Source organism: Phoxinus phoxinus (genome assembly GCF_949152265.1).
Source record: "Phoxinus phoxinus genome assembly, chromosome: 23".
Classification (NCBI taxonomy): Eukaryota; Metazoa; Chordata; class Actinopteri; order Cypriniformes; family Leuciscidae; genus Phoxinus; species Phoxinus phoxinus.
Genome location: NC_136898.1, coordinates 23375117 through 23392168, shown reverse-complemented (window position 1 = coordinate 23392168; position 17052 = coordinate 23375117). Strand labels below are relative to the sequence as shown.

The following is a 17052-nucleotide window of genomic DNA, read 5'->3' as shown; positions in this document are numbered from 1 at the left end:
CCCGAACACAACATGAGGGTTAAATACTGAGTAATATTAATTAACAACATGTATTTACTATAGAGTACTATAGAATTAGGGTTAGGATTTGGGTTATTTGCATACAATTATGCATAATTTAATGTTATTGCTACAGTAAGTACTTGTAATATGTAACAAGGACATTAAAATAATGGGTTACACGTTATTTTAAGCTGTTATTGTTACAGTGTAATTATATATTTAAGTGCGGAGTCATATTAAGCAACTACATGTACTTACTAGAGGGTTAGGGTAGGATTAGGGTTTGGTGGAGGGTTAGTTGCATGTAATTATGTATAATTTACTGTTAATACTATGGTAAGTACATGTAACATATGTAACAAGGACACTGTAAAATATAGTGTTACCAAATAATGTGATGCCAAATTTTGTATAGCATAAAACATGTTTAGTAGAATAAATACATTCAAGTTTGAATAGTGCTTTTTCACATCTATGCTCAAAAAGGGGAGTGACCGATAACATGTTAATCTGCTTTTTCTCTCCTCGTGTTATAGTGGGAAGAAATCGGAGAGGTGGACGAGAACTATGCACCCATCCACACGTACCAGGTGTGTAAGGTGATGGAGCACAACCAGAACAACTGGTTGCAGACCAACTGGATTTTAACCCAAGGCGCCCAGCGCGTGTTCGTGGAGCTCAAGTTCACTCTGCGGGACTGCAACAGTCTTCCCGGAGGTCTGGGCACGTGCAAGGAGACTTTCAATGTCTACTATTACGAAGCCAACGACGACGAGAGAAGGAATATTCGGGAAAGCCAATACTCGAAGATCGACACCATCGCGGCCGACGAGAGCTTCACAGAGCTTGACCTCGGAGACCGGGTCATGAAACTGAACACGGAAGTTAGGGATGTGGGTCCGTTGACCAAGAAAGGCTTCTACCTGGCTTTCCAAGACCTGGGCGCGTGTATCGCGCTCGTTTCCGTCCGGGTCTTCTACAAAAAGTGTCCTTTTGTTGTCAGGAATTTGGCCCTCTTCCCGGATACTATAACCGGGGCCGATTCCTCACAGCTTCTGGAGGTGTCCGGGACCTGCGTCAACAACTCGGTGGCTGAGGAACCTCCCAGAATGCATTGCAGTGCTGAGGGGGAGTGGCTGGTGCCCATTGGGAGGTGCATGTGCCAGGCGGGCCATGAGGAAGTTAATGGCTCCTGTCAAGGTTGGTGAACATCTTCATTATTATGCAAATGCGAGCGCTGCCGATGCCACACGTGTGTAACATATTCCCCTTGAACTGCGTCTCTGAATGTCACAGACGACGATGAGAACCTGAACTCTTTGTGTGGCGTGGGTGGACTGTGACATTCATTTCACAATCTAGTGATTTTACGGTTTTAATTTCTCATGTATTATGCCAGGCGGAGTTTATATTTAAGATGTTCATAATGGTAGCGTGTGTATTTAAGATACTGCTAGTATTTAAGACACTTTCTCAGAATGGTTAGAAGGATTTGCGTGACTCAGTGGTGAGAGGCGGCGGTAATCATGCGGGGAACGGTAGAAGTGGGTTGGTAGAGAAACCGCTGTCAGAATGTGTAAGAATGACAGGCAAATGATTCACTGATATGAACAAGACAATCAACCTAACTTGATAGTCGCCCACTTCATGCCGGATACTGTTGTGTCTATTACACCATTTAGTTATAGTACTGCAACAAACTTGAGACAATCTAGTTTGAAATTTATGTGAAGTTTGAGCAAAATGTTGGTGCCTCACAAATATGAACTTTTCAAAGGAAATGTCTTCAAGTTTGACGGGAACGTTTTCTCTCAGATTTCTGTTGGGCTCACTGTGTTCCAGGAAACGGCATAATCAAACTGTAATGGATCACTCTGTATCAGTGTCCTAGAAAACACTCTCTCGTTAAAGGTGGGGTTTGTGATTTGCAAAACGGCCGGCAGAATTTGAAAATACACAACTCAAATGGTCCTACCTTCTTTCCTTTGACTCCACCCATTCAAAGAACATGGACATGGATGGGGGGAGGGGGGATGGTACGACCGATTGATTGACGCACTTACTGTCCAATGATTCTAGGTGGTCTTGGAAATGATTGGCTGGAGTTTTTCGAGTCCTGCCCGTTCCACAGATGATTAAATTGCTTAATTTTTATTTCAGTGCTTCTAACTCAGTGGGTGTAAGTGGGTTAGGAATAGGATTTTAAGTGATTTAAAAAAAAAATGGCCAAAAAAGAGAATTACATACCCCACCTTTAACTATAGACATGATTGCCATACGGAAGCTCATCTACTGTACAGTGCTGGGATGTAAATGAAAGAGTGCAACGTTTGGAAAGCTATGTGCTCTAATTAAGGCATATTGAATGTAAACAGCTAATAAATAGCATAAAAATATATACTTGGAGAAAAAAGTAACTTGTAAAACAGTAATTAAAAACTCATTAACAAAATTAAATAAAAGCTGGAACTAGAGATGCCAATAAGTATCGGCCAATAATCGGTATCGGCATTAAAGCTCTTATTTTGGCTATCGGCCGTCGGTCGATTGTTTAAAATCAGCCAATGATCAGTGCCGATTTTATCCTGTCAATCAAAAGGGTGTGGAAAAACGTGTCAGATCACACTGTGTGTGAAGAAAATCTCCTATAAGGCTTATTCAGTTAACCTTCAGTAGAACTAAACTTATTCAATTAAAAAATAGCAATGTTAATGCAGGCTTTATTTGACCTTACACTCAAAAAATAATCTGTTAAATTTACGGTAAATTACTGGCAACCAGATAAAAATACGGTAGCAACTAGAGGTCGACCGATAGTGGATTTTACCGATAACGATAGCTAGGTTGGGCCATACTTGCCGATAACCGATTAATGAACCGATAGTTTTTAAAATTGATACTGGATAAAAACAAACATAACACTCCAAGTAAAACAGTGCTGAACTTTATTATAAAAAAAAAAAAAACTGTATTGAACCATAAAAACATGCTAAATGAAATAAATATATAAATGTGAATAAATATTTAAGTCAATAAAAGACATTCATTCAAACTGAAACAAAAAGTAATACTCTAAATAACAAATAAAACCAGTTAACATTCAAAATGTAACTATTTAACTGTTCTTTTCAAGCCAACTTAATTAATAAAAAAAGTAACAAAATTTGTATTAAAGTGAAGATGAAGAAAGAAAAAATAACCGAAATCGAATGCTTTTCTGATTCGTTTATGTTTCTGTCGGCTGTATGAACATATCAGTTTGCTTACGTCTCTAGCTTTAAATATGCAACTTCTCTGCATATTTAATGCATAAAAGTGACCAGCTGGATATGAACTAATGCAAATATAGAGGTAACAATTGTGACATTAAACATTCGGGTCGGACTTACGTTTATGTTTGTCAGTGTTTTAACCGCTTGAGGTACTACTAATGTTAGCGTCCTCTCAGCCTCGAAGGCAAACAAACACACTGTTGTGCTGTTCTTTCTCTACTAATGCAGCATTTAGTCAACAAATTTATCACTTTATAATGATATGACAATGTACTGTATACATACATTTGAGCTGTCGGTGCTTTAACCGCGCGTCTGATGTCAGCGCTCTCCACGCAGCATGTGCTCTCAGTGCAGCACGCAGAATCACGTGTCGAAATAAACAACACGAGGCACGAGTTTTTATTACACCTCTAGAAGCCGCTCTTGTACTGCATCATGCCAGCAGACCCTTCTCAGCTCTGTGTAATGAATGACAGCGCGCGCTTCTCAGCCGCACCAGCAATGGACGCAACCAGGAAAAACTATCGGTATATATTTTTGCCGATAACGATAGTTCCACCAGTCAACAATCGGTGCCGATTAATCGGCAAAACCGATGAATCGGTCGACCTCTAGTAGCAACATTTTAGGTTTTACAGACATGGGGCCCTATTTTAACGATCTGAAACGCAAGTGTCAAAGTGCAAAGCGCAAGTAACTTTGTGGGCGGATCCCGGCGCTGTTGCTATTTTCCCGGCGGGATATATGACTCTTGCGCCCGACGCAAATCTAAAATGGGTTGGTCTGAAGTAGCTTCATTATTCATAGGTGTGGTTTGGGCGTAACGTGAAATAAACCAATCAGAGCGTCCTCTCACATTCCCTTTAAGAGCCGGCGCGCTTGTTCCATGGCGGATTGCTATTATAACGGCGGATTTGCCAGCGCACGCCAGGAGCGGTTCACAGCCGAGGAGGCCGATGTTCTCGTCAGGGCCGTAAAACACAGAGAAGTGACATTGGGGATGATGGGAGAAACCCACCCAAATTAGCTTCGGTTAAACAGGCGTATAATTTGGGTAGTAAATGTGTAGCCTAATCTAGATTTTTTTTTTCTTTTCTAGATAGATTTTTTATCTTTTTCACATCTTCACGGACACAACAATGATTTCCCTCGTGTGTTCATATTTTTCCTTGTAATAATGTATGATTTGCAAAAATGAAAACTGCTGCATCTGTTTATAGCCTATTAGAGAATCAAAGTGGATGCGGGTTAACATTATGGCCAAGCACGCGCCCTTAAAATACCATATCACTAACGCGCAACGCGCCACTGGTCAACTTTTTTTTCCTGGTCAATGGCGCAATTGCTTTCTAAAACTGGAAAATAGCACCATGGAAGTTTTGCGCCGGAACACACTCCTCTTTTCGCTAAACCGCCCCCGCGAGCGCAAGTTCATTCCCTAATTTACCGACGTGCGTCTGTGGAGGGAAAAGTCCGCTGTGCGCGGGTGCAAAATAGGAATGATACATGCGTCGGTGTTCAAAGTCAATTGCGCTGGGTGCAAGATAGGGCCCTTAATTTTAAATTTACAGTAATAAACCGTATTTCATTATCTGATATAATGTTAATTTACTGACCTATTTAAGTATTAATATCTGTTTTGTACCATACACTGACAATCAACAATCACAGCAGTGATGAGAGTCACATGATCAATCAAAGCTCAACACAAGAAGCTCTTCCACAGGAAAATTATACTAATATATTGAAGCTGCACAGTGTCATTCACACAAACATTAAACACCATCATGGTAACACACATAAATGCAATAAACATTAATTGAACAACATTAATTGTAACATAAAACCCTAATGTACATAACTGATTAGACTATGAAGAAACAGTTATTTCAACAAAAAATACATCAAATGTGAAGTGTCACGCAGGGAATTGTGGAAATGTCAATTTACGGTTTTCCACTGTAAATTATACAATGAGTACATTTTCAAAAACTGTAAATTTAATGGTATTTTACAGTAAAATTACATTAAATGTACCATTAGATCGATCACAGTTATGTACTGTATATAGTAAGGAAACTTTCTAACTTTGTCAACCAATTAACAGTTTTTGTTTTTCTCCCTACACTGGAATAGTTTGCTCAGCGTTCCCCCATAGATAGACGGCACGAATTAAACAATGATCACTCTGGCTTGAGAAACCAACATATTAGTATACTATTTAAACCCCTTTTTTCCGAATACTCGCGGGCGTACCCATCCGATGCTGTGCGCTGCAGGCTCCCATCGGACGCAAAGTAAGCCATCCCAGTCAAGTGGCCAAGCTCATCCTCATTAACACCAATTCGTCAACTCGCAGCCCACTTTTGGGTTTTTTTCTCTGTCAATCCGTCTCCTGTTTGCTCTCCAGTGCTTATTTGCTTTTTTTTGGGAGGGGAGTACTCTGGGTGAGGGCCAAATTCTGATCTCAGAGCCCTCTCCTCGGACAGCACGCCAAATACACATATTTTATACTATATCTGATTGTATGTAAGTGTGAACTTGTGAAATTGTTTTATTAACAAAGTTTGAGGGTAGTATGTTTAGATAATCTACCCAATCAGCACGAGAGGAGGCAGAGCCGACTTATCTCTGTTTCATGACAGTTATCTAGCATCCCTCCTCCAGACCAACTCCTCACACTCGATTATTCCTATCCAAGCGAGGGATTGGGGGGGTTGGCCAGATTCTGAGCTCGGACACCACGCCAAATACGCATATGTTATACTATATCTGATTATATGCAAGTGTGAACTTATGAAACCGGAGTCTTGTTTAGTTGAGCCAAGCGGCCTCTTATAACTGTCAATGGGTTTTTCAATGGCTCATGCCAATATCTTTACAGAGGAGTAGCCAATAAGTTATATAATACCGGTTTGAGTTCAAAAATTCTTTCACTACTAGCAGTTATTTTTTCTCTCTCTTTAGTTGCAGTTCTTCTAAATTGTTTAGATGCTGTGCAAAACAAGTCATGTTGCTTTCAAATATTGTGTTCTTAATGCTTTCACCTTTCTGTCGGCACGTTGATAAATACATGCAGTATTCTAACTTTGGTTTCTGTTGCATCCACAGTCAGCCTTTGATCGTCAACAATATTAACATTTAAATGGATTCATCTGTTAGCATGCTAAGTTGCAGGACGATGAAAGCACTGTTGATTTTCATTCCCTGTGAACCGTGCTTCTTGCGAGAAGACGAAGTGCGGTTTTCTCTGTAGTTTAAGTCTTAGTTATGATGGCTTTACCCAACCCCCCCATCCACACCACTGGAGCCCAGAGGATATAATGATGGCTCGGATGGGGAAGACAGGAAGTGATAGAGGGATCCACGCTCCAGTGCTGGAAGAGGGCAGTGTGTCCTGTGAATGAAACGGCTCCTTCATCCTCGTCCTCCTCTCTTCAGATTGCTTCCTTTGTCTGCTGCCAGAGTTGGCGCTTTGCGATAAGGATTCTTTTTGAGCGCAGTGTGATATTTCTGTGCGAATTAATTTCCATTGAGCTGTCCCGAGGGAATGTCCGGCGCTTCTGCAATGTAGGCTTTAGAGGGAGTCGGTTTGTGCAGTTGGCCAGGTTGCCAAGCAGACCGGGCGACAAAGTGTCGGAAACGCTTTCAATGCTTTTGTCTGGGAGGACGGGCTGCAATTCAGTGGGCAAAATGGTACAATGAGTGTGGGTGTGGGTGTGCAATGGTGTTCCTGTGCAGATGTTTTGTGCAAGCAATTATAAAATTAATGTAAACATGACAGTCACCTGAGATAAAGAGGGAAAGGGGTTGTCTGGCTCTTTAGGGAGACACACTGAATACATTCAGTTTGTCAAATAAACACGGGCATTTTATCAGAGCAGAAAATAAATAATGCAGAGGTTAATGGCTAAGAGGAGAATTTGCTCCTCTTGCAATTAGATTAGAATAGAATAGAAAATAATAGAAGAGAATAGAATGGATAATCTGAGCTGAACTGTGAAAGATTGTAGTTGGCCTATACAATTTTGTGCAATTACCCAGCTGGAAAGGCCTTAAAGTCGGCATGAAATGGAAGTTGTGCTTGTCTTTTCTTCCCTATTGTGACGTTTATGAGTGAAATTGCTTCTGGAACAAGATCAAATGTGGGCGGGCTTGATTTTGTCTGTGGGGAATTGATTGGCTGATTGCGGTTTGCTATTGGTGGATCTCATGTGATTGACAGGTTGCTCCGCCCTCATCATCAGAGAAGAGGAGATGCAAGAGGGAAGGGACGTTATTCTGATTAAAAGTTACGAGGCACATAAATAAAATAAATACAAATAATGATGTGCAATATACAAGAACTGTCCATTTTGATTTCATAGTGACTTTAAGGACTATTAATGAAATGAAAACACTAATTGTAATAACCACACCAAAGAATGATGATGTTATGTTTATTATAAAATGTGTGCTATGAGCATTATTGCATATTTAAATGTAAAGGATTGTGGTTGTCAGTGTTCATCAGCTAAAAAACAGCTCTGAAAATTATTTTAGTTACCGTATATCTGTACTCTGCTGTTTCACATTTGACTGGTGTGTCTATATCTATATTTGTATAACATAAAGCACATGCAGGTGATTATTACTTAGTAATATGATTATGGAGTCAAATCTATGCCATTGCCACATATATTTGCAAATCAATAAAGTATTGCAAAAGAAAAATCAAGTATAGGGCAATTTTTTTTTTGCAATGAAAAAAAACTATATCACAAGATTACATGTGACTGAAAAGCAGATTAAAAGTATCATTGCAAATTAATTAGTATGCATCGCCACTGAATATGTTGCAAAAAATCATTGATGCAAGAGATAAAAAATTATAAACGTTTTTTAGCTTCTTTTATAGCAGTCATTAATTTTTGCAATCAATTATATATTTTATTTTTGTTTATTTATATTTTGTGATCCTTTTTTGCTTATATATATATTTTTTTTCTTAGTTTATTTTTCTTCTGTGATTCTTCATTTTTGTTTGGAATTACATGTGGCATGAATTTGACTCCATAAAAGTACATCATCTCCATTGTGTTAAATCCAGATTTTATTCCAGTAGTTTCTGATGAATATATCAGATACCAAGATGGACAACAAAATATTTTGCCTAAATCCAGAGTTTTGATGTAATGCTATACTAGCATATCCTCTTAAAATCATTAAAATCAGCTTTTTCTATGTTTTTCGATCATTCATGTAATTTGCACCAAAATGAAATGCCAGTCCAGGTCTTCTATAAATGAACAGTGGTGGACTTAGCAATAGTTGGCAAAGACTGTCCTTAGGCCTGTGGAGGTGTGAGTGAGGGAGAAAACTCAGAGTAAGATGGATGCATGGAATGGCGTCCGGCCCTCTGTGGAATTCATTCGGGCTCTCCGGGGCTCTCCGGGGCGGAAGCTTTCAGAAGGAGCTGGATCTCCAATGATCTCCCTCTATTTTCATTCCTGTCAGCCGTTACTGCTGCAAATGTCAAACTCGATCCGGTCACTCGCTACATGCCAAGGGATAGAGCTATACTGTGGAAATGTACCAAAGACAAAGATATTTTGGAGAAGACATCATACTAACAGCATCGGGAGACGAGCACTGGCTGGGTTTTAGTGAAACGTGGAGGATGTTATTTCCACTGTGTTGTCTGGCAATATCAAACCTATTGTTACAGATTAATAACAGATTTTTAAAGGAAAAGCTTGTCCAAAGAATGTGTCATTATTTATTCATTCTCATATCGTTCTAAATCCACATGACTTTTTTTAAAAATATATTTTATTTTTCAATATATATTGCGTTATAAAAAAATAAATAGGGATTTTAACTAGACTGTAAAAAAATTATCTTTCTAAAATATTTGGGGTGATTAGGTTGGAGATTGTTTATGAATTAAAATAATAAAAAATATATATACTTTATACTGAGACTTTTTAGTGCAAACAATAATTTTAGGGGTGAATAGTAACGGTAAAAAAAAAAATTCACATTTGGGTAGTCTTTACAAGAACAAAAAAGCATGGAGTCAGAATTTAGAATTTATTTCGATATATCATGTTTTTGTGTACTTTAGCTTAGAAGCTTTAGTCAGTGTAAACGTTCCTTTTATGAAATATGAATGTTCTGCAGTGTAAATATTCTTCAAAATATATTCTAAAGAAAACTAGAGAGTATATTGTAGCATAGTGTCACAGCGTGGACGAAAATAAAGGCAGGATCTAGTCGCAACAGTTGATTGTAATGATAATAATAAAAATACCATCCGAATATCAAAATACAAAAACTCGGCGAACAGGACAACCATTTAATTTAGACTAGATCAGACAAAGAACACTACAAAGACTGGGCTATATACAAACGCAGACCAGTGAAAGGAAACGAGCAACGGGTGCAGTGCATTAATCAAACAATGAGTAACCATGGTAACACAGTAAACAGAACAGGAAACAGTGCAAAACCAAACAAGAATACTCAGACCCAATGTGACAGGGTAGTAGACAGGTTTTTTTGTCCTTTTTGGAGCTTAACAGCTTCTGGTCACTGTACTTGTATACCTTTTGTGCCAGAGAAACAAGCGTGCAGCCATCTTTAGAATTGTGTGTTTGTACTTCTGTTAGTGCGGCAGCTCTGTATATTTCTATGGCATCGCTGTTGAAGAGTAATTACTGGTCAAGTCGATTTAATTATTGTAGAGTTAATGAAAGTTATCATGAGCATTGTAATGTTTGAAGCGGATGTCATAACAAATGCCGGTAGACCGTAAAGATTTTAAATCAAGTGGTTCATTCATAAATCCATAAGATCTTACATTCATACTGTGGAAATACAAACTGTAAGACAGAACACAAGCGCAGCGCTAAACACAGGTCTATATGTGTTTGATGAATGGAGAAGAACAGCATGAACATCTTTTGTCTTCCGTGGAAGAAAGAAAGTCATGCAGGTTTGCAATGAGCAAATCATAACATCATTTTCTATTTTGGCTGAATTATTCTTGATATTTGTCATATGAACTGACAATTTCACAATCTTTTGTGGCATGTAATATCATACAAGTATAGAAGCCAAATTAGTGATTGATTTCTTTGAACGCACTGTTCATAAACGGCTCCACTGCTTTAGTAGGACGGTGATTTGATAGTGATTGACTACATTCGTCCCGTGCCGTCAGTATGAGGATTTAATAGGGTTTTTTATGGGCTCATTTGTAAGCCGCTACACCTGTGATTTCACCCACCGGTGAAGACTGCAGAGCGCTCGCGAAGATAGTCTTCAGAGTCGGGAAATGACAGCTTCATCCTGAGAGTCTTCTTCTCACCCCGTCTGTGGGCCATGCTGGGAAAAGACCAGCTCCACACACACACACACACACACACACACACACACACACACACACACACACACACACACACACACACACACGAGTGAATGACACTGCTAGAGCGCACCAGGTTGTTTTTAATTCTGCATTTCCGTGTGAGGTTTATACCTTTTTTTTTTACAGTTACTTCACAATCTCAATGCGAGTTGACATCGGGTTTCACAGTTGCATGTGCTTTATAGGCCAGACGTGTCTAACATGTCCACGGCTTGGTTTGTTATTTGTGGATGCCAGTTATGTGCGGTATGGCAGTTTCTGATGTGATTATGTGTGGGTGAACATTAAACATTGATCTGAGAACACTGAAGTGTTGTTCTTGAGCAAACTAGGTCTGCATCGACACTGAGGTCTTTGGAGGTTATTTTAGAGTTGCAGTCAAATGCAAATCAAGCATGTTTTGCCTTATTCAAACACACTGAGAAGCATTTGTTGTTTACATAAATGTTTCAATGACTTTTGTTAATTTTTTTTGTCAGTAACATAAACAGAATCTACCCGTTTCCCACCTCGATAGCAGAACAAGTGTTCTGCAATACACTTGGTAACACTTTACAATAAGGTTCGTTAGTATTATTGTATTAACTAACATGAACTAACAATGAGCAATACTTTTGTTACTGTATTTGTTCATCTTTGTCAATTTTAGTTAATTAAAATACAAATGTTCATGTTAGTTCACAGTGCATTAACTAATGTTAACAAATACAACCTTTGATTTTAATAAGGTATTAGTAAATGTTGAAGTGAATATTAACTAAGATTAATAAATGCTGAAGAAGTATTGATCATTCTTAGTTCATGTTAACTTATGTTGTTAACTAATGAAGCTTATTGTAAAGTGTTACCAGTACATTGAAGCTAACAATTATTATTATTATTATTATTATTAAGGACATAGTAGTTAAAGACAGCTGATATAAAGTGTGACCATATTTTGCTTTGGAATCAACGCTGTACCAAAATAAAAATGTTTAAGTTATTTGAAATTAATTTTATATGCCCAATTTCCATGCAATAAAGCTTAATTGGTAATATGACATGGCATTTAAAATTGTGCAAGTGCTTGAACAACATCAGAAATATGATATAGATAATGCATGGAATAAACACATGGAATAAAATAGCTATAATACTAATGAATTTTGTGCCAATTCCAAATATTTTTTTTAATCTTTCCTTTTCAAAGTTGATATAGCTATTCTAACTGTGCATGATTATATATTGTATAATTAGTTGCACTTTATTATTTGTATTTAGTGTTTATTTTTTTCCCCTGCTGTCCTTGATCAGACTAGACCTGTGAACCATTATTTTGGGGTGGCAACCCACCAATTGAGAATAACTGAATTAGATAAAATTACAGAAATGTTCCAATTATGTATAATTATCTCAAATTTGTGTCCCTATTATATTCCCCGAGAACACCTGCACGCGATTCCTTAATTCCTTTTTACAAGCAGCATGTGACAGTTTGGGAATGCTAATCACTGCTCTTTAAAATGGCTTTTTTTTCTCAGGGATTTGATCAAAACAGAAACCTGAATCGAGAGCTCCTCAAATCATCCAAATATTGATAAAACATTGACATTTTTGCTTTGACTGGATGATTGTGGAGCTTTCCATTCATATTTTACACATATATTAATGAAAATGTCTGCTGACCTGGTAAAAATGCAACTTTGACTTCAATTAATGCATGTTTTTTTTTTTTTTTTGCTTAAACAGTTTATCATTAACTTAAAGATTCCTAAAATATTTCCAGAGTTTCTAAATTGGAAGTCTAACATCAAGTGTTGTATCTTTTGATGTCATTTTTCAAGTATGAAGCTGTATATTCTGGATGTCTGTGTTTAATGTAATGCTGCATTAACCCTCAGACTGGTTATTTTATGCCGTATAATTTTGCATAGATAATATCAGGATTTAAGCTTCATTTACTCCATTTCCACTTAGTTTGCACCAAATATGGAGAACATCTACCGTAATTGATTATTCACAATGTCAGTTTTTGTTGTGTGAATAGTCCAGCGTTACATCCTTCTAAGCTCTTTTCATTTCTCACAATGAATGACAAAACCCAACAATGACAATTTTGATGCGTTTTCAGGCCTGCGTATACCGGCCATCAGCTCGAGATGACATGCTGTGGGTATTAGCAGACGTCCAACGAGATGTCATTGACATAATGGAATTTAGATAGCAGATTTGCTGTGGTATAAATCAACTTTAATCCGCCCCGCTATTCAAACAGAGCACTGAGGAAAAATACACAAGTTTGGCCTCAACAATAGCCGAGCACAAAGACTAACACTAGACGCTGCCAATCACATGTTTGCATATTGGCATTTGAATGTATTTGTTTAAAGTCACGTTTACTCACAGGACGCTAAACATAGGAAAGGGATGTTTATCGGCGAGAGTCGATAGCCATCTGGGGTACCATTGTTACAATTTATTTTGCGGTCCGTTTCTGTTTTAAAAATGCATTCTTGGAAAAGTAAGTTAATGTTTTCTCATTGGTCTTTGTTTGATGGATTCATTTTTTTTTTCCCGCCGTCTGTTCTAAATAATAATGTACCATAGATTTCACCTAGAGATGGAAATCTTAAAGGCCTCCTGAAATCAAAATGTAAGTTTTTTAGCTTTTAGTATGAATATGTTAGCCTTAAGATTATGAATAAGCTGGTGTGTTCCAAAACAATGACAAAATTCACATTTAGGAGATACAAGCATTCAAAACTTACAGTCTCTCACTTCCGCTGATCAGGGATGGATCACGGATTTTTATGACATCACCGCGGACTTCAGCTTCTCATCACATCTTCTGTCCAATCAAATGCTCTCTAGAATCTAAAGCTCCGCCCCCATTCTATAAACACCACCTGGCCAAAGCGACCAGTGACACGTCAAGGAGCAACATGGGCTGGAGACATGTGTCTGGTTTCTTAAATGCTTTTATTTTGTTTTCCAACTGTACGTTGGTTAAGAAGGAAATAGCTAGAATGTAATCACACCTCTACTATTGAATCCAACGTATCCTCAGCGCTCTGATTCGCTTCCATGGTGCTGTCAAGTACGACTTAAACGTAAACTAAACGCTATTGGCTATTTGAAAAGGGGGAGGAGCCATTCACTATGTCCCGCCTTAGCTTCCTGTTTCAGTGGAAATGACGTCATTAATGAATTTAGTGGTTCTCACATTCCAATTAGGCCTAATTAGTCAATAACTGTTCTGATCAATTCAGTGAGTTAGGTTTTTAGATTGATACACCAAAAATAACTAGCTTACAAGATTTATTCATTACTGAGTTATGGGCCTTTCACACAGGACGCGGTATGCGCGGGCTGCGTTATAAAACCCATTCATTTCAATGGCTTGCGCCGCGCAAGGACGTTTTGTTTCTGCGTCGAGCAAAGCGCAAGCGCAGCGGTGCGCATCATTGGCGTGCTCACGCGCACGCTGCGGTCAAAGTTCAAAATAGTTAAACTTTTGCCGCTGCGCTCTGTGACGATTACCAGCGCGGCCAATAGAATCGGGGGATCCAAACAAGCACGAAATCAAAATGGATGAACGGCTAGTACTGTGTGTGTCAGAACTTCTTACAACGGGACAGATACATGTTTGCTGCTGACCGAAAGGAGGAACAACAGACAATAGAGCTCCCGCTAAAAGTTTTTAAAACTCCGCCTACGCCATAGCGCAGCGCAGCGCAAATCGCGTTGTATCTGAAGGGCAACGCTGAACCCAGCGGCAAGCGCCACGCATACCGCGTCCTGTGTGAAAGGCCCATTAGGCTACTTTTTTTGATAGTAGCCTATCAAAGAAATGTATTTATTATCTAATGCCTACGTTTATCTAATGCCTACCTCGTGGTGATTTGTAAACCACAGTTAGCGTCGGAACACGCAATAATCAATTGTTTGGTCTTGAATAGTGTGTTATAGTGGATGACAACAGACTGCGACGCTTCACGACAGAAAGACAAGTAATTTTTATTTCTTTCCGGTCCTCCACGATGGGTTCTGTCACATCTGTGCCATTGACCAATAGGAGCACAGAACAAACTTGATGAAACGAGTGAGAGACGCTGGTATTGGTGCTGCTAGGTGGAATTATGCAATGGAGGAAAGGTTTGTTGAGCTACTCTATATCAACAATACGCCTGCCTTTATGATGTTCCCTCAAGACAAGTCCGTTGCAAGTTCCGGATTCTCGATGACATTACGCATGTTGTTAAAGATGGCAAGTGATGATTGGTTGGGCAGGAATGTGTAGTCTGACATGTTTTTTGTTAATGACATGACAAGAATTTTAGGAGTCAAAATCTCACAATCTGACACAGTGACTATCATAACGGACACAAATATTGTGTAGTCTGAACCCGGCTGAAGATGTTTATATATTGTTTTATTATGTTGCGTTGCCCAGTCTTTCCCACAAACATTCACATTCAATTAATGTTGAAGTTACACATCAACTAAAGTGTCATTTTGTTTGTGGTGATACTGTAGATGAGCATATAGAAGCAGTGCTACTGAATTGTAATGAAAATCAGTTGTTTCCAGTATTTAAAAAAGAAGGATTTCAACTGAATGGTTTATCCTTGTGAAAAAAGGGACACTTGTTGTATTAAATGTGCACTTGTAGTGTACTTCAAATCTTAAAAGCAAAACTGCACTTTAATATTATTTGTACATTAGTAGTATACAGGCAATTTAATATTAATGATAGAGGCAACCTAAATGTACTTAATACATTACACTTTCATGACCATGATTATTAACACACTTTTAAAAAGTGCACTTTGTGATGATGTCAAATTTAAAGTTTTATGTTAAAGTACATTTTTAAACATGGTTGTGTAGTGCATTAAAGAAGCGCACTTACTTTGATGACATTAGACGTAATTATGAATTTACAAACAGTATAAAGACATACTTATAGTATGACAAATCTGTCAAAAGAAGATATTTTGAAGAATGTCAGTAACTAGACAGTTGGTGGACCCCATTGACTTCCATAGTAGGGGGAAAATACACAATGGGCTCCATCAACTAACAAAATAAAGAAACTCCCACAGGTTTGGACCAACTTGAGGGCGAGTAAATGATGAGATAATGTTCATTGTTGAGTGAACTATCCCTTTACGTCCTGCTTAAGTGGTCAAAATCATTCTAAAGCTCAGCTAATTGCACTTAATATACATTTAAACTATAGTGCATTTGCATTTAATTACAATTAAGTTTCTGAAAGCATAGCATTCAGTTTGCACTTTGCACTGTAATTACTCTTTTTATAGTGCGCTAAAGTGTCCTTCTTTCTCACGAGGGTAGTGGTGCGTTCTGTTGTGTTATAAAAAGAATAATTGAGCGCATACAATTAAGCAACAGATAATCCATTCTAACATTTATCTCGATTCGCCCTTTATTAAATGCATGTCAAACACTCAACTTCCTGTTGTAATTAGCATCAGATCTATTTGTCAGGGCATTTATCAACCGCTTTCATCGTAATGTTCTCCAACCAATTAGCTTTCGCTAACTTACTCTGGCTTGCATCTTACAGTGAGCATCATGGTTTCAATTATAGGACATGTCTGCTATCAAAGCTAGTGTGGACGTTTTTTCTCTCTCTCTGGTATATAAAGCCTTATTAATCAACACTTCTTGTCTCAAAATGTCTATCTTTTAAAGGCGCTTATACTGAGATCCTTGCCGGCTCATTAATTGCCAGGCGCACCACTGTTTGCTGCATATTAATTACCTATTAGCCTTTTGCGCAACGCATTACGACTTTGGATAGACTCCCTGCCACTGTGAGCAGCGACGGTCCCGGCATCATCAATGAGACGCTGCAGTCACGCACGCTGGAAGCAAATCGCATTCGAGACGCAACCAGGCCAAAGTGCACTGGAGTGATTTGGGAATTTCATGGCCACCGTTTTGCTTGGACGGGTTGTGAGATAATATTTAGCATCTGTCATTGTTTGGTGGGGGTTTGTTTGGGTGCGGTGTTGTAGGATTCTGGGTAATGTGAATGTGTGGAGGTGGTTAGCAGCTGTAGGGGAGACGTAATGAAGCGGATCTCGATCGGCTTGGTATGCATGCTGTGATATTGTTTGCTGTGTACATTGAGGATTTATGTTTTTGAAAAGGAATAATGCTCAATAAGAGAGGAATGTGCAGTGCACAAAAAGTGTAGTTCCAGCAACTGTACAATCTCATTGGTTCAATGATATATTCCACTTAACTGTTTATTTAACATTTAATATTGCTTATTTGCTGCGATTGAGTCATATTCCAATTAAATGTCACAGGAAAATGTAACTAGTTTACCAGGTGGCTTTTTCATATGAATTT

At 38.4% G+C, this 17052-nt stretch overlaps 1 protein-coding gene across 1 annotated transcript in view; it reads left to right on the top strand.

The window, feature by feature from the left end:
• epha5 (EPH receptor A5) overlaps positions 1-17052 on the top strand; it is a 92354-nt gene that overhangs the window by 23190 nt on the left and 52112 nt on the right. Inside the window, exon 3 of the mRNA XM_079600038.1 lies at positions 540-1203. Within this exon, the coding sequence (XP_079456164.1) occupies positions 540-1203 (664 nt within the window). The remainder of the gene's footprint in view (positions 1-539; positions 1204-17052) is intronic.